This window comes from Macrosteles quadrilineatus, unplaced genomic scaffold, assembly GCF_028750875.1.
Source record: "Macrosteles quadrilineatus isolate MER2022 unplaced genomic scaffold, UCM_ALF_1.0 Scaffold_4__1_contigs__length_99947679, whole genome shotgun sequence".
Classification (NCBI taxonomy): domain Eukaryota; kingdom Metazoa; phylum Arthropoda; class Insecta; order Hemiptera; family Cicadellidae; genus Macrosteles; species Macrosteles quadrilineatus.
The window spans coordinates 3199901-3219466 of record NW_026542597.1 but is presented as its reverse complement, the minus strand read 5'-3'; the positions used below and the strand labels follow the sequence as shown (position 1 = coordinate 3219466).

The 19566-nt window shown below is 33.2% G+C and overlaps 1 protein-coding gene across 3 annotated transcripts in view; it reads right to left on the bottom strand.

Moving 5' to 3' along the window:
* Nucleotides 1-19566, bottom strand: part of LOC128993341 (MFS-type transporter SLC18B1-like) — a 30341-nt gene that overhangs the window by 9815 nt on the left and 960 nt on the right. Inside the window, exons 1-6 of one of the 3 annotated variants that reach the window (XM_054417180.1) lie at nucleotides 9111-9238; nucleotides 3993-4127; nucleotides 2020-2115; nucleotides 1739-1812; nucleotides 849-996; nucleotides 275-343 (exon numbers count right to left, since the gene is read on the bottom strand). In XM_054417180.1, the coding sequence (XP_054273155.1) occupies nucleotides 275-343; nucleotides 849-996; nucleotides 1739-1812; nucleotides 2020-2115; nucleotides 3993-4127 (522 nt within the window). In that variant the 5' untranslated portion in view covers nucleotides 9111-9238. Of the gene's footprint in view, nucleotides 1-274; nucleotides 344-848; nucleotides 997-1738; nucleotides 1813-2019; nucleotides 2116-3992; nucleotides 4128-6533; nucleotides 6665-9110; nucleotides 9239-19566 lie in introns of those variants that run through there. The other 2 variants (XM_054417181.1, XM_054417179.1) reach the window with 2 other exon arrangements.

The following is a 19566-nucleotide window of genomic DNA, read 5'->3' as shown; positions in this document are numbered from 1 at the left end:
AAAAAACTGTTGGAAACATTTATAAGGAACATAACTATTAATCCCAATTAAATTTGTTTCAAATTCGAATTCTCAACGTAAACTGAACTGTGATCATGGAAAAGAAAAGTTGATTCCTGAACATACTAATACAGTTAAGTAAATATAGATTGGGTTGTTGTTACATGATAATATTTATTTAAAACAAAGATGAAGATTGGTAAACCATCTAATCTTATCAATATTGACAACATAATATGTGAAGAATGTTTAATAATATTTCCAAATTACTTACGGAAAATAAGAATCCACCGATGGTAGGACCAACAATATATCCAACACCGTAGAAAACTTCCAGAGTTGCCTAAAACATAACATAATTTATTGATTTACCTACTTTACGACTTGTCTCAGTTTGGTAATAGAATTTTTTTGTAAGCTTCAATAGTTAAGAAAAGCTGTGGTAGATGTATCTAGTCAACTAATTTTTCGTTTTTCATTATCCTGCCGCATTTTCACATTCTAGGATGCTAAGTTCTAGCCTGGAACTAAACTACTGTTTAGTATTTTACTAATACTTTCCTTTACCTAAAGCAACAATTTATTTTAATTTTTTTATTTATTTATTTTGTCCTGGGGCGCTAGGCACGAGCCCGGGACTTTTTTTCACATTTTACTTCAGGCTAGACCTAGGGGTTGCGGCATTATCACTTAGATAAAGTCCATTGGTGATTTGGTAGGTTTTGAACCCGGGGCCTCAGGTACCAAAGTCCCGTGTTCTAACCAGACCAGCTTGCACTCCCACTACTTAAAGCAACAATAAAAAAGTTAATATCAATACCATACTGATACTGCTATGGTTTACTTACAAAAGTAGTCCCAATAGATTTGGGAAACACAGCGGCAGTTATCGAGAAGGCAGCCACGAGCGCCGCTGTAGATCCTAGAGCTTCTGTTATCCTTAGCAGGAACGATAAGGAGATGAACCAATTGTGTGCCATCACATAGTCTAGCATCCTGCAACACCAATCAATAGATCAATCAACCAACTAATAAATCAATTTAAAAATTAACCAAGCATTAAATCAACTAACCAACAAATCAACCAATCAAAAATCAATCAATCAACCAATCAAAAATCAACAAATCAACCAATCAATCAATCAACAAACCAATCAATCATGTGTCTCAACTCCAAGAGGGTTCTTAAGACATCTCCTCTTCCTAACAAAAACCTTCTTTGATCGAAAATGCTCTGTAGTTTTTTTGTTATGCCTGCGTGGAAACAACTCATTCCCATTCAGGTAAGCTCTTCTAGCTACAAAAATGTATATCCCTTTTGCTCTATGCTACATCCAACCCAATCTGCCCAATCAGAATCAATCAATTCATTCTTGTACAAGACAGCAGGGCACATGAACGGCATTGGCGCAAGATGACCTGTGTAGCTTACTTAGTGACTAAGATAAGCTGTTTCTTTTTTCCATTTTTATCAAAAGTCCAATGATCATGGACGGTTGGTATTAGCATTGACTATGTATTAGGCAAAGAAACTAGTTTCCACCAGCAACTAAAAATTATGATACAGTATACTCCTGTAGACATTGACTTAGGCTTCACGTTTATGTAGGCTATACATAATATGTAGGTATATTATGTACATGTATTAGGTATACATAAAAGACTCTTTTTACAATACAAACAAAAAACCTTGACAAGCTACCATGCAATACTTGGATAGAAACTTGGTTGTACTTACCCAAATAAAATAGCTGATAAAGCTGCCAAGATCATCCCTAAGTGAAGAGTTGTTTTAGCACCCCAAGAGTCAAGCTATAAGAAAAAACCCTTTGATTATAATTAGGTATATCTTGGAATTTTTTAAAGAAAATAAAAGTTTTGTTTAATTATTAATTGTAGTAAGAAATTTATGTCCTCTTCAAAATTATCCAAAAACAAAAGAAGTTGGATAGAGAAAGAAACTAAAATCAAATATGAAGCAAATTTTCATAACAAATTATTTCAAACACTGTTACTTACATATTTTCCTAGAATAGGGCTGCTGAGAAATGCTATTAGCTCAAAACTGCCAAAAACTAGTCCATATTCTGTAGCGGTAGCCCCTTTCAATTCAGCCTGGAAAAATACAATACAAAAGTTTTAGTAAAGAGTTATAGGTTCATAAGTATTACTAATTATTCACTTAATTGAGTCAAAAAAGACTTCTATACCTTTTGTAAAATCAGTAAGCTCATTTTTTTAATAATTTCGTAGTGATAGGCCTACTCTATTTTGTTTTGTCCATAATATTAGTTGATATTAGTGATATTGGCATAAACTGAAAGTTTTTTAATAGTGATGACAATATTAGAGGTTAACCAATTGTTTACAAATTGATAGTTGATTTTGTTGTTGTTGTTGCTTTAATGGATTAGTACATAAAACCTGCCGAAGCTGTGAAACACAAAATAAAAAAATTTTTCGATTGAATAATCATTTTGCCCATATATGTCAATTGTGTTTCCCTACTTTCCATTGGTATCAATTGTTGTTTCCTTTAGGGTTGTTGTTACTTGTTTCTTTTTCTGTTTGTTCTACTATACACTTCTCTGTATGGGTATTTTGTGTTTTCTCAGCGTTGGTTGGGTCTGTTTACTATTGTAATTTGTTGATTTAGGTATTTTCTCATGAGAAGGGACCAGGTTCAACATCAAGAAAGGTGACAATGTTTTCCATAATCTTGAATCCTTTATGGTAAACCCTCAATGATCCCTTAAAAAACATAAAAGGTAAATATTTTATTTGTAATGCATGCTTTATTACCATCCTGAGAAAAGTCCTTAGAAAAGTCCCAGCTTTTGATGGTTCGAAACTCAACCCCGATGTTCCTGATCATTGGGCTTTAAATAAATGATCCTGTCCACTTAAACAGCTGATCTTAGAAAATCACAGCCTTTCACAAGAGGCCACTGGCCTTACCAGCCAGGCAACTGCAGTGGATGGTACAGGCAATTCTGACAAGCCACTCCACTACAACCACTCACTGTACAATGGTAATTGCGAAAATGCTGTCGAACAATGAACATCTCCTTCTTCTCGCGTTGATAATAAAGAAAAGATGGCGAAGACACAGGCGTACTATCGCAAATTGCTGGGTACTTTTCAATTTCACAAACTAGATCTTCAGTACTCACTTTGTCTTTTATTATTTTTTTGTTTAGTCTCTTATTCTGTTCTTCTTCCTTTGTCTTTTCAGCAACATCCTCTTTATGTTTCTTCTGATCACTCATTTTCACAAACAAACAATTCAACACTCAACAACTACCACAGCGCATTTGTCTCTGCAGTCTGCACGTGAACTGGACCAAAATAGTAGCTGAACGCATCCGCGGTGGCGGCCACTTTGTGTGAAAGCTCCCATTTAATTCAATGCCCCGCGACGAGTTGCCGCCACTGCGGTTGCCGACTAGCAGTTGCACAAGGAGACACTGCTTGGCAACTGTGTCCTGACGGATGAAGTGGTTGCGTGTGAAGGCTCCCATTTAAAATAATATGGATACATTCCACGCACAGATCTGTAGTCTATGTGGACGGGCAAATGCAAGGTTAAAAGAGGCAGCGACCTCTTAAAAAATCATACTATGCAATAAAAAATTCAGTTTATTATATTAAATAAGTTTGTAAACAAGCCTATGCCGTTTCATTCAGTGAGACGTTCGTTAGGACAGCCCCAAGTGCTCCATAACGTGCTTTGAGGAGCTTTTACACTTCAGTGAATCTTTTATGTTATTTCATTCTTCCCGCTTCAAAATGGCGAGCGTTAAAACTTCCTTGAAGTTGCTGCAGACGATTGTTTTGTTAAAGAAACGCCAAGGTCATCTAGGTCCATTCACTCATCCTTCACTCATATTTTGGTTAAAATACGCATCTAGGTAGCGACCCCATCTCAATTAATAAATTGATAATTGAAACTGGCACTTTTATAAAAAAATTCATTACAAATTGTATCTTACCTCCTGCGGGTAGAAGGGAGCCTGCAATGATATACAGATGGCACTGGAGAAGTGAACACTTCCGATGGCTACCATCGTCATCCATTGTCTCTTGGTTAGTTTTGGAGCCCCTCCCATGGTCAGTACTGGGCTCATCTGCAAACATTAGGGGAGAGGATCACAGAGGTGAAAAAATAAGAGTCTCCATTCTTAACTGGAGTGTCTCTGCGAGTCTGGTCTCAAAGTATAGTTTGAACCCAAACCAGAGAGATAGCCCATCCTAGCTACAAAATCAACTGATCCTCCAAGAAAGCTACACAGATCTCACTCCCTATACACTCTTACACGCCTTACCAGCATTAATTTTTATTTTATTTCGTGTGTTTCTACACCAGTGACATTTTTTACGTTTTGAAAGGAAATGGTCAAACCCTGGTCTTGTTACTAACTATAGTGGAATAGAATACAGAATAGGACTGGCCTCTGAGGTGGTAGGGGATGGTAGGTTATAACATCAACCATTTTGTTATATAGCATCAAAGGTTTGAACACTATCCCACACTAAGAATAATATACTGTCACTTTCTCTTGATGCAATAAAATCTATGTATGAATCAATAACTCAAGAAAAATTAAACAAACTAACTAAAACAAAAACGAATCTAACTCTAACAGCTGATGTATCTGCAATATTTTTAAATGTGATTAAATACAGTCCTTTAACATAGGTCCATGCCCTTAGCAGAGGGTTTATTGAAAAACTGATATTTATCGGGGAAGTTTTAAATCAATACATTTCATTCAAGTAAGCGTTTAAGGTGTGCGGCTTATAGTTTTCTCAAAAGTTCAAATCCTTCTTAGCTTTAGCCTACATAGATCACCTTTTGTTGTTTTCTCAAAAGTAAAGTATAGTATTTTCATTGTCATATATTTATGTTAAAATTTTACAGTTCCATATACAACCATAACTTGGTATAACTTGGCATGGTTTGTACATTGTTCGTGGACCCAGTATCAAGAACCTTAATAAAGTCACATTGAATATGGATTGTAAAAATAATTGTAAATTTGATTGTTTGGACCGTTGGAAGCAAAATAAAATCAATAGACGATGTTTTTCTTCATGTAAAACTTAAGACAACAACTATGATATACTTCAAGAACTACATCAATTTTTATGGCTATAAATAAATCATATTTGTATGGTCAATAATGTCATATTCGTTTACAGACAAACTGGAAATAACTTTGATAAACAATATAATTTTGTTTTGACTTGGTTCACAAAACAACACTTGTTTGTTATGTACACAGCTTAAATCTTGGTAGCAGATAGAAAGTAGTCTTGAATATTTACCTACATTCCTATGGTCACCATTTCACAATAAAGTATTAAAGTATTATAAATTTACATTTAGTCCAGAATGTCTAAAGAACTAATGTATTATGGCAGTGGCTTTTTTTAGCAAATATCATACACGCTTTTAGGGGAAAGCGATTCGACCCCCTCAGATTTTTCCTGATAAGACGGGAATCGGTCTTGTCCCTCTCATACCGAAACCAGAGAAGCTATAGGCAATGAATAAAGAACCTTATTGCTTCTTATAAGGTTCTATATTCATCGCTCTAGGCTAGTGACGCACCCCACTATAAAAAATACACGTCAAAATGCATCTACAGTTAACAATCAGTTTTTATAAAACTAAGTTAATTTTCAACCTTAACTATTGGAATTTGATTTGGTATCCAAAACAATTTACAACTAATCTATAATATTAAAACGTGATAGGGGTTTTTTTATTTCACGATTCTGAATCAACCACTTGACGGATTTTCATGATTTTTGTGTTGAAAGAAAGATAATTTTGAGAACTAGGGAATGTCGAAGCCATAATTTTAGTTTAGGGTTTCAGTTTTTTGGAAATTAAGTTTTAAATTTTAAAAAGTCTAGCAGCCGACGCTAACATTCTACCTTTTACTATTAATACAACAACCTACTCTAGCTATTGGTATGACCAAATTTGCTTAACGTAACGGCTGTAAACATTCCGCGTTTTTCGACACAAATTCAGCTTTTGGATGAAAGTAGAGTATTATACATCGATGGTTATAACTAACAGCTGGTTGAATAAAAATATTCTATAGAACTATGAGGTTAGTTTATTTACTCTGAGATTTTGTCATTGATTATAGGAAATAAGTAAGATTCTGTATACGAATCGAAGCTCACGAATCTTCAAAAGAAAGCTTATGAAAATTATTTTACTATTTGACTTTTTTTAGTAAAGGTTGGGGAAATAACAATGATTACATGTTTTAACTCATCTTGGAAGCTTTTTCTTCGCTATCAATTTTGAACTGCTTAAGCTATGCCTGAATTAGTAATAGACACACTTGACACACTATATACAGTTTTAATGGACTACTCGATTCCCGTACGTAGGACGGGCCAACAGCTCGTATATATTATTTCTCCAACCAGTTCTTTGCCAGTGTTGTTTACACCTCTTTTTTATCATGGAAACATGAAACCTACAAGCTACCATAGAGTAATACACTTACGACATGTTATTTGATAGTATATCCCAATTCGATACGTGTATATCGCACGGGAAAGTTGGCAACAACGGTCACGTGGTCGGTCACAAGACAGTGACGTCAGCAGGATCCGATTCACTTCCACATCACATGATTCGACCGCGCCGGGAGATCGACTGACCTGTGTCCAGTGATGCTGGACCTGCTCAAGGGCAGGGTTTCATCCCAAAATTGGGATATTTTCACCTTCCGAAGGGATAAACGGGAAACATAACAAGATGTTTTAAATGGATAGCTACAATAATTATCCCGTTAATTAATACAATTAACAACAACAAAAATCAATTAACGATACATGAAGGAATAGGTTTTCACTAGATTACTTTTTATCGGAATCACAAGGGATATTAAACGGTTTTAGTGGGATTTTATCCCTGCAGTGTGGTATTTTTACCACATTGAGGAAACACCGGTTCCTGTACAACCATCCCATTCGGAAAACAAGATTCTGTGCCAAGTCGAGTCAAAACCACTTTTATGGAATTCAGCAAAAAACAAGAACAGCTTCAACTCTACAGGAGACATGGACTTCATACTGTGGTTTATCGGCACGTGTTTGAATTACACCGGATAAACAGAGATACTTAAAATGATTCTTTTGTTCATAGTCTATATTTATATTGCAACCACAAAGATCACGGTTAGAAACTCAATACGAATTGTGGGAATGGTTTTGAACATTTTTGGCTCCCTTATTTGGGTGAAACACTTTTTTTAAACTTATCCAAAATTTTTGTTACACCCCTGCTTGGGGGTTTTACTAGGTGTTGCACCTAGATTTTGAAAAGTCCCGAATCCTCCGACGACAGATATGTTTATCATACTATATTTTTCTGAACGTATAAAAGAAGAACGTGTGAGGGTTGTGCCCAAAATGTCTTTACGAATTAAATTATATTTTGTTGCTTTTAATACCAGGGGTAATGTTTGTCAATGAGTTTTAATCTAACTATTTTCCCTCTACGAATAGTGAACAATGAATCTGGGTATGTTTTGCCTGAAAAGAAAAAGAGAGGCTATGTTCACACAAATAGCCTATATAAAATTGTTAACTTCAAAAGCTATTTCGGGACGATATTTGAAATCATCAACGCTTAAGGAGTTTCGAAGGATTAAATCCTACATACAAAAATATCAGGCTTATAAAAATTAACGAATTGAAACAAAGAAATTCATGAGCCAATTGACCATGAAGCTACGGCGAAATCTCATAAATATGTTAAAGACCATAAAGTCCAGCTTATTACGTTTCCTACAAAATTTTCATGTTTCATGTATGTAAATATTCTTGAACGGCAACTTATTTTATATCTTCCTCGAGGCAATCTTATTTTCTCCTCTTTAAAATTTGTATAAATAATGTTATCATTGTTTTGATGTTTTCGAGTTTTACAATCTAATAAAGCTATTTATAAACTACCAAGCAAGGTTATGAGAGGAGGTTGTTTTCATAGAAAATCCATGTTACTGAGAACCATTCAAATAATTATTCATTTAGGTTTCAGGAGAACGAATGCGTTCAAATCAAAAGTAAAAATTCGCTTGGAAGCATTACGATCAAACTTATTATGAGCCACTTGCATTTTTAACTAATTCAATCGTTTGCTGTTGTTGAAGTAACATGATAACTGTCCATTATTATTAAAATTAGCAAATACACACGACGCGGCAAACCTGCAGACTAAGCGAATTTCCATTTACCTGGCTGGATTTCTACTAAAACATTCCCTTAAAATTGTCAGATTTATTTTTCTATTTAAATAAAATTATTTTTTTAGTACTTGGGTTTGCTGCTACAGGGAAGGTATTGAGGCGTTTTATTTTTATTAAAATGTTGATAGGATAGTATGAAATAAACAAAATTGACAAATGTTATTAAAGTTTATTTATTCTCCATAGGAATAACATGGGAATTTTAAATTTACATTCTTCGAATTATCTCCGTAACCCTTAGGCTTATGGCTACAACAACGCTTCAATATACAAAATTACTTATTTTTCGAAGATCTACAAGATGGTTTTTAAAGAAATTGTAACATTTTATGTTTTTAGAGGCAAAATAAAAAACAATTTTTACCCCATAAACCCCCATTGCCATAGTCTTATCATGCTGGTTCGTGAACTCGTTCGAATAAAAGTTTGTTTACACTTTTGTACCAAATTTCATCAAAATCGGAGTATTTTTGCTGTGATAACGGACACACACACATGTACATAAATATATATGAATTTGAACGGAGGGTGTTTTTGGCCGCTGGGGACCTCAAAACGAAAAAGTAAATATTTCCCGGGTCCAGGTCTCACCATGAGACCTACGGTAATAGCTTATTCCCTATATGGGAAATTCACTAAATGTGTGTTCAGTGTTCGCCTTCGAATCTAAAGGCTGCGGTTCGGTTCCAATCAAGATATTTGATCCAGATATTCATTGGACTATTGATAAACGATGCTATAAAAAGATAGACTTAACAAGACCAGGGTTTAGATTGTTCCTAATGTCAATATCAAGAAACACAAACTAAAACAAATTGTACAACTTACCAAAAGCAACAAACATGAAAAATTAGTCCACCAATTGAGGCTTGTTTTCAAAAACAATGCAACCCGATAGTTCAAATACAAGCAGTGTGCACAACCTTTTTCACAACACTTCTACACTTGAAGATGGATGTACACTGGGGTGGACCGAGGAGAAAAATGATCTTAGTGAATGACCCGACGGCCAGACTGATAACAGACGCACCCTTTGATAAGGGATATCACACCACTACTAGGGTCAAGGTCAAGGAATTATACTGTCACGCTTCTATCGGCTTATCACCAGACATTGTCAACAATGGAGAAAATCGTTGTTGAACACAAACTTCATGTAGGGAAGTTATACACGTGTCACTAGATACCCCCGCCGCAGCAAACCTGCAGACTAAGAATTTCCATTCACCTGATTGGGTTTGCACTAGGATATTTTCCTTAAAGTTGTCAGATTTATTCCCATCACTACATTAGATTTAACGAGGACTTAGGTTTGCTGCGGAGGATTTTAAAAGTGTGTTTTGTATTGAAATATAAATAGTTTAGGATGAAATAAATATGTTTTTCCAAATGTGGTCTAAAAATATCCATATAAGCAAACTGTAATATTTTACTTATTCTCCTTAAAAATAACAAGAATCTTTTTGAATTATCTTTGTTACCATAAGCGTGCAACAACACTTCAGTACAATGAACTATCAATTTGTTCAGGCATGGTTTAGGCACTATAAATAGTTTAGAGAGAAAATGCGAAATTTTATATTTTGAGGGTAAAAAATAGGAAAACAATATTCATCCCACTGAACACCCCATAGTTCATATAGTCGGATGGTTCGCAAAATCGCTCGAATAAACGTAGGTACGTTTAGGATACTTAACTAGCAGAGCACCCGTCCTTCGTACGGGGTTGGCATATAAATATAAAATGCTTATTATAGTTATACTCAAGCTTTGCGTTTGCAATGGGGGGAGGACACAGTTTGATAAAATTTGGTTCATAAATTTATGGTATGATATAGTATAACACATCTACCATTGCCATAATGTTCTAGCATTGCACCTAAACAATAGAAACAAATACATTATCAAACATTCGCACAATATCACAAATTATTCATTAAATTAAAAAACTCAAACCTAACTGTAAACAATCCTACTTTGACAGTTCTCATTGTGTATCACAGCTTTTTGTTGCTGCTTAGTTCAAATTAGCTGTTGTCATATATTATGCACAAACAAAATAATAATAGTGCTGCACCCTGTTGGGAAACCTTATAACTTTTTGATGCTATTGCATATTATAGAACCAACTTGATAAGTTGAAACAGCTGACTAAATTCTTTAATTCCCTTTAAATATGAATACTCATAAGGTTAAGATGGGGAACTACAGACCCACTGGGGTGGAGCCCGAAAGGATTTTTGAGATAAGAATGTGCCTAAATGTTAATAGGGAATGTGAGCTATCATCATGCCAAACTTCAGCCCAATCCGTCCAGTAGTTTATGCGTGATTGAGCAACACACAAACATACCACAAACATACACACAAACTCACAAACTTTCAGATTTATAATATTAGTAAGATTTCATCAAAATCGCTTGATGTTTAACCGGTACCTCGTATGTTGATGATTCTGGGACGGGTGGCGTCGTCCTGTAATCCAACTACTAGGAGGTCACGAATTGTGGATATTTATAAGCATGCACTGTGGATGCGATACTCCCTGGTGTGGATTAACGTCCGCACGAGTGACTACTACGACTATCCGCAGTACTATCCTGATAATTAGATCAATTCGTGTATACCATGGAAAAAATGTGGTTCGGATTCCACTATAAACTGTAGGACCCTTAGTTGCAATTAGCTGTATGGGCTATTAATTAATAGCTGTGTCTAAGGAATATCGACCTTAGTCACTAACAAGACTACAAGATCGCGCCACTCATCCTACACTCATCTCCATTCATACTTGGCTTAAAATACCTACTTTGTATGGTCGCCATTTAATAAGAAAGTATTAAAGTACTAGAACTATCATGCTAACGGACCAAGAATGTGTATAGTGTTTTCGGCATCTGGTATAGTGGCATTAAAAATAAAAAATAAATGGCTAGTAAAAAGTCTAATAGCTTAGCTGAGACACGACACCTACGATAATAGTGTATTCCCTATTTGGAAAATTTACTACAAGCATTGATAAAAGAATTCGGTCAGTCCTCAAACAAAATAAACTTAAATAGTAAATAGTATGGAAACTTCCTTATAAACACTCAGTCAAATCGTCTAATCAGTTTTGTCAATCACAAAACTTTCTTAACTTTCCCAATTTACTTTGTTTCAAACAAGAAACATAAATAATTTTCGGAAAAATAGTCCTCGTTCAGCATTAACCTTTGGATACTGAAGTTAAATTCCTATCTATATGGAACAGCTGGTTCCATAAGACTGGTCACAATATGAGAATGGCTCTCACCAAATAAACATTCATTTGTATCAGCTGTCAAATACGAAAAACTTGTAACCGACCTTCCTTATTTTGTTTCAAACAATCACTTTACGGAAAAATGTTAGTTCTTTTCTCTGTGAATCTGAGAATTGTGGAAAGAAAACATCACAGATCTTAAAATATGTGGACACTTAACTGTGCCCTTTTGGACTGACCTTTTCCAATCGGTATTCAATCAACTATTTAATATGCTTTGTCGTTTATTGTTTACTTCCGACAGAAAGCGACGTGGCATGTTTACTTAACGAGTTGAATGTTGGCAGCACTGCTTAAATTTATGATCAGCTGATCTATTCATCCGACATGGCCTAACCTTAAAACAGTTGAAACATAGCAACATTGTTGAATGTGAAAACGTTAATTATTTTATTTTTTATTTGGATTAACGTATATCCAAATACTGTATGGAAAATAAGAGGAATTTGGACAGGAACTCATATCCCCTTGGACACTTCTTTAACTAAATTTATTTTCACATCGTGTTACTAAAAAACATAAAAATTATCTGTATAATAAATTATGAGTTTTTTATTTGAAAAAACTATTATTATTTTTCTATTCCTTACATATATTCATATAAATTCATGTTATACCAAAAATTTGCATATAAACATACATAATTTAGCTTGATTTTATAAACAAATAGTTTTACCAGTGGGTCGGACTATTATTAATTTAAAGCACTTTAGAATAGTTTGAAATGCAAAATTTTTATTGAAATGTTTATTGTATATTGATTTGTAAATATATTCATAATAAAGAGTTTGTACCAAAACATTCTTTGACTCATAGAACATAATATAAAAAATACAAAATAACATATAAATATGTTCAACAGTTGTTTGATTACAAAAATATACTCCTGACAATTTTTTGTAACTTTACAATTTCAAAATTAACAATGGCATTGCAAAACAAGACTTCTATTTATGTACTGATTGTTGAAATTAGCACAAAATTAAGTAGATACATATTTTATTCATGATACTAACTAGAGATATAGTAATTATCGGCAAAACCCTAGAGCAACAACTATTAAGCATAATAGTACGGTGGTGCATTCCTATTAACTAGTTAACCTTGGAAAAAGTAATTCATTCATAAGCAATTGACTGCAGATAATGTTAGTCAGTTTAGCGCCAATTTAACATATGATTTTCCATTTATAATTTTTCATTGCATTACTTTTTGTATCACAAGGAAAATGGAGGATTGGGGAAGATAAAAAATATCTTTCGATTCCACGAACATCTAAAAATAATTTTTGTTTACTGTTTGAACAGTAACTGTCACGTTTTCATATAATATAGACATTAAACATATATTCACTTAAATGATATTCTACACAAATTTTTTCAAACAAATTTCTAAGCAGTAGGCATTATTTGTAATTACTCGTTATTAGCAATGTATAAATCTAACTGAAAGAATAGTTCATTTATAAATTTCTTTCATATTTGACTGCTATATGCTGTATTAAAATACAGTATGCACATTCTAGGTTAGGGTTAGCAGGGTCCACATTTCTCTATCATTACTTCTAAATAAATTGTGATCAAGATGGTACTTCTAAATAACTTGTTATTAACATGTAAAACAAATATGTCGACATTATTTTACAAAGTATTTTAAACAGCAGTAGACTTCTAAATGGTAATAATATAAAAAATATCATAGAGATAATATAGTTTATTAAGGAAAAGAGGTATTGGAAAAACTATTTTTGAAATAAATTATTTCCATATATTGTTACTAAACAATTTTGCTATTGATTTTTAGTCAGTAAATATGACCACCAACTAAGAGTAGACACTTAAGTCCCACAAAATATAAAAAATAGCGTACGTTGTATTCCAGTAAGTCGCTGTCTTCTCTTTATTAATTATTCTCTGATTTTACATAAAAATGCGGCGATAAACTATTTATCGATACCGCAACCATTTGCGTTTCAATGAGACGTATTTTGCACCCAGTGCCGTGTCAATGCAAACCAAAGATCAAGTGAAGCCCAATCTATGGTAAACATGATTACAGTTTAAACAATGGACCATAACACAGCCAGCCTGAGTCTATCTCAACATTATTTTCTTCGTGATTTCTTTCGACAATATAACGTCATCCGGATACTTTAGGTTTAAACAGGTCGAGGATTTTATACTATAGGCGATAGTCGCAAACCTATAGGTTTTTAATACGTTTCTACTTACTTCATTGTCAATTAATTATGCCTAAGTATCTTCATTTGAGATTTATTAAAACAAAACGTTAGTTTAAAAATCAGCCACTTACTTCAAGGTGCTACAATAGCCCCTAGTATGTCTATACAGAGTTGCACTTCATAATCAGTTGCAAAATATCAAATTGTTTTACAAAATAGTCTATTTTGGTTGTCTATGTAGCCTGTGTGACAGTATTAAGTCAAATAACTTGAAATATTTCTATTTAATCAAAGGAAATGTAGACATTGAAAATTTTTTATATCCACGAAATGAAATCAATCGAATATTTCTCGAATCTGTGAAAACTTGGTAATAGATCCCTAATATAGGGAATAAGACAAAAAGTTTGAAAATCAAAATCATCACAAAATTCGCCAAGTAGCACATCGGTTAAATGTACGGTTCGGTACATAGAAGGACATACAATACACATACATTTGAGTGTCTTTAATACAAACCAATAATTATTTAATCATGCAAGTAGCAATTTTGTCTATCAGAAATCTTACACGGAACTACTCTTAGTATAATTAACTTGAAATTATTTGCTATATTTCTGTCTAAAGTTCCCTAGTACATATATTTTTTCATTATTTGTTAAACAATATTTGTGCATCTTATTAACAACCTTCCTCTTAAAAAAACGGCTTGACAGGAAAATTCGAACTCTGGACAAAGTAAGAGCACATTCATGTCTGATCAAGCAGACTCGGTGAACCAGTGCATGATTGATATTCGGGGTGAAATAATGAGGATACTAATCGTTAAAAACCGGCCCGGCCGGCAAAAAAAAGAGGCAGGTCCTGTAATGCAGAAGGCGGTGGCGACAGTGAACTGACGACATAAAGATAATGACCGGTGTTCAAGTAACTGGTTTTCGCGCGGCTAAATTTAGATTTAGGTTTAAGGAAAACTTGACATTTTATTCTGTACTTATTCCAAGTAGACCCTATTGCAATATAGAAATTTGAGGTAGTTTAAAAAAATTAGGTTAGTTTGTAGATGGTAGTTTAGGATACCTAGATTGAATATTTTCCTTATTGTTTACCTTGATAAGTTAACTCCCAAAATGGTTTTTGTTAGTTATGAAACGACCAGTGTTTTTATTAATTGTTAGACACAGCAGCTATAAATTACTCTGTCAATGTAATAAAAAATTCAAGCGTTTAATAAATTCGAATGTTTGACCATTTGTAGGCTAATACCTTATGTCAAACCTACGGTGAAGTTTGGAGGCTTGTCAATATGTTTGTTATTTGTTACTGCAATTATTTAAAAGATGTTTCTCCAACTGGAAAATTGTGTGCAAACGGAACTTGTTATTGAGTTATTTTACCCACCAAAAGAGTTTGCGATGCGCAAAGTTTTTTTTTTACCTTGTTGCGTAACGCATATCCAGTGTGCAACAAACAATTTTCTCTTTGGTTCTCAAAACAACTTTTTACTGATGATGTCCAATACTGAAATTTAAAGACAATGTGATCACTTCAGTCATATTGAACGCGCTTTGAACCTAGTGATTCAATCATTTCGTCTATTGGCAAGAATGATAAAATAAGCTAATCAACCAATACCGTACATCATTTCAATACATGTGATTGCTTATAATTGAAGTTTATGCCTGTGTTTACATCAGCTGATTTTAACTCACTAGGGACTAAAAAAGTCTTTTACTCCCTAGTGACTTGCTTGTTTCAGGAACAGAAATTATTCCTTGTAAAAAGTTATAAACTTGAAAACTAAACAAAATAGTGAGAAATAGAGAAAATAGTATCGGCACCGATGCCTAAAAACGTTGGTCCTTAATCAATCTAGACCTGTGAAATCTCCGTCCTAATCCGAAAAAAACATCAGTCTTCGGCGAGAGACCCTCAGATGGACGATAAATTATTCATAGGATTATGAAATCTGGATTGCCTACTACTACTCGTCCTCACTTAGGAATGCATCCTCGTTGTACTGTAGTTATTCTTCTTGAACATCATAAAACTGACTACAACCTGGGTCAGTTCTATTTTTTGCCAAAAGAATCAATTTGCAAGTAATCAAAGTTTATTTGAATGCGAATTGGTGGATTCCGATCAGGAAAGACTTTTAAATGCTATAAAACCGAACTGTCAGCACCGGTAATGGATTTGGATTTGGTACCGGTATGTTTAATGAGATTGCAAAGAACCTGATAAACTGAAGATTCCACTAGCGGCAACTTGTTACTGTATGTGGAGGATACAATGATTCGTATGTAAATTGTTTAGGTCGTACTAGATATCTAGTGCAGCCTAGGTATGATTAATTGGACTATAGACCAATTATTAATGGTATATTGTCTGTGGTATAGTGCAATTCCACGTTAAATTTCGTGTTTTCCTCCTACGGCACATTTATGTTACTAATGCACAAAATAGCAAATTTTAGTTTCAATTTTGAGCTATATTTTGATGACCAAAATTTAGTGTTGTGTTAAATCCCAAGATTTTAGAATTCAAATTAATGCATGAAATACATTTGGCCGCATAGTTTTACAAAGGCAAATTTACTGCATTCAAGTTTTACAAAATCCCATGACAGTCCACATTGGATTTTACCCCGAAAATCTCACACTTCACATAAGTTTGGCAAGGAAGGCATTAAAATCCACTATTCGATCGGGAAATAATCTCACTATATGACAATACGAAACAGTTATACAAAAAGTGTATTTGTATCCCCTATTAGTTGGAAAAAGAAAAAAAATTCTTCTGAAATGCACAAAAGATTGACAAAGTAAATCGCACTAACCCGAATGAATTTTACTAAGGAAGTAAAGGAAGCACTACCAAATATCTACATTTATATAACTTTAAAAATCCTACTGCAATGCTTATCAGTTTGACAAAAGAAAATTCCATTATAATTATTTCCAAAGAGAATTCTTTGCCCTCATAGCATACCTTATTACGTACCGGTAGTTTATTCTATAACCAATTAATTACTATTCATACAAGTTTAGCTGAATCTGTTAGAATGACTTAGGAGATTTGTGATGTTCCTTATACCCGAAGTCCTACAGTATCCCAATCCCATGGACAGTTACATCCCAAATTTCGGGATAAAATGGCACGTCGGGAACTGGTTTCGTGGAGCCGTCGAACCCCGCTAGTCGGGCCTCCGACCTTGAGTTATATAAGCAACAATTCACTGCTAAAAATAGTGCTGGAAAAGACTTTACTGGTGTACAGAGATTGTGATTTCTGTACTTCCCGATCTATGAGGTCAACAAACTGGTTATCTGAAAGGTTTCCATTTAATAAAAGCAAAATATATTGCTTACCTCGTGGGTGCCGAAGTTAACTGTTACACCTTAATAGAGCACAAATCTATCTTCTATACTTATAAAAGGCAACTCTCTCACTCACTGATCACTATCTCAAACACTACACACAATAGGAACTCAGGAATTGGAATGGAGATTTGAATTGAGGATTTATAACCATAGGTGTGCAATAAGAAGCGTTTTCGAGAAACTCCATCAGGGCTCTGCCCTAGGGGCCTTTAAAGTTCCTATGTTCTCCTTATGGGGAAAATATTTGTTTACATTTTAACATATGAATAATTTTTGATTTAACACTAAGGATACAGCTGGTTGTATTTATTTGGTTGAAATGAAAATATTTGCATTATTAAGTGGTTTGAAAATTTGTGTTTTTTTCATAACACTTTTTTCAGAATATCAATGTCAGAGGAACGACTAATTACGATTAGTCGAAGGTATAACCTAACATTAAAGCTATCTAATATAAAACAGTTCTACTTCATAGTACGAATTTATTACTTCAGCGTTTTGCTATCTTTTAAGTAATTACGATTTTATACACATGGATAGAGGGTGGCAAAGTTCAAGAACTGAGTATATGAACTTCACTGATTTACAGCTGATTGATATTGACCTCAGCATTATTAAAAATTTGGCTGCACTTCAGTATCTGACATTCATTCCATTCAAAAATATCGATATATAGATTATTCGATATTTCGATCATTTAATTCGATTAGTTAGGTTCTAGGATAACCTAACCAACCAAACTTGATACATCGAATAAAATAATAATCAATGTATCGATCGATATTTTTCATTCGAATGAGTGTAGAACAGATACTAAAGTGCAGCAAAAAACTTTACTAAGTTGTGAAAAGTTCGTCCATTTACTAGGTTTAAAACAACAAATTTAAACTGTTATTTTTGAAATTAGTATATTTTGTCGGATTTTAAAACTAAATAATCCCTCTGTTCAAAATAATCTTTCAGCATCAATATTCAAGTGGTTAAATATTTTGTATACTAATCTGATCCACCTAATTTTCTAGTGTGTTTAATTTTGATTCTCGTTGTAGGTTTAAGCACTAATTATAATTACCACTGTTTTACACATTTAAACTCATTGTTGTGATGTTAAAAAAACATGTACAAGTAATACATTTTGAGAAAGGTTTTCAAAACTAAATAAACTATGTTCAGATATAAATATACATATTTACCATTGAATGATTACGAACTACTTCAATCTAAATTAACTAGTTTATAGTTAATTGTTTGACGAAGAATTCTTAAGTAATTCATCTATAAAAAATTGCGCTTTCTTATCTCCGATTCTCATAAATACGATTCCCTAACATTAAAAAACATAACAAAAATAAAAATAATACAAAAAAAGAATAAAAATAATAATAATAAATTACTTTCGCAACACCATTGTTTCTTTTTCCTACACACAGTAGTTAAAAATATATGCAATATTTTTGTAAACAATAAATTCAAGCTGCTAACTATTCTTTTTGAACTAACCATGAAAAGAATCAATTGAATAACAAGAAAATACTGCATTGGTTTAATAAATAATTATTCGTAGTTGAAATTACAGTAGAAGTATCGACAGTATATTACAGTTTTATACCTAGATGTGGTTTATTTTGGTAATGATTATATTGACGATTTGCATAAAAAGATGCAGTACAAATTTGACACTTATCCCGATCAGTTCAATAGTTAACATGATATCTTAGTGGCACTTAAAGTGCTTCGCAGGGAATTGTTACACAATATAGGCCTATGTCTGCATATTTATAGATTCTCTTTAATAAACAAACTGAACAATTCGATTTTGTTATGAAATTTATTAGAAAACGTATTTGTTCCGTTTTAGTTTAACATTTTAAACACTAAACCCAACCAAACGTGTCACTTTTATGTAATTATTTTGTATATAACTTATTTATTTGAACAGCAAATGCTACGAATATTAAATTTACCATAAACATATCTTTGGATACTAAAGTAGACATCTCATTATGGATTAGCTATAGACGGATTTTTCACAAAGATAGCACGGATGAAGTGCCTATCATTATCGTCCATGTTAGTATTTGTTTTGAAAGTTTTAGGACAAAAATATATTACAGTTTACAATAGGCCTAATTATCCTTCCTGTTTGACACGATTACAGTCGTGAAATTAAAATCATTACTGTACACTATTTCAGTGATTTAATTAAAATGTTTTTTATCAACGTTCACGGATCTTTTATTATTTGCAGTACCGGTACCTTTAGTTATTTTTACAGTGTTCAAACTTCAAGTACAATAAAGGATTGAATACCTAATCGTTAAATTAAAGAATATCGTAAACAGATATTTTATAGTTTACGAAAATTCTTTTTTACAAACCATTGAAATTATTTATTAGGAACAAGAACAATTATTAT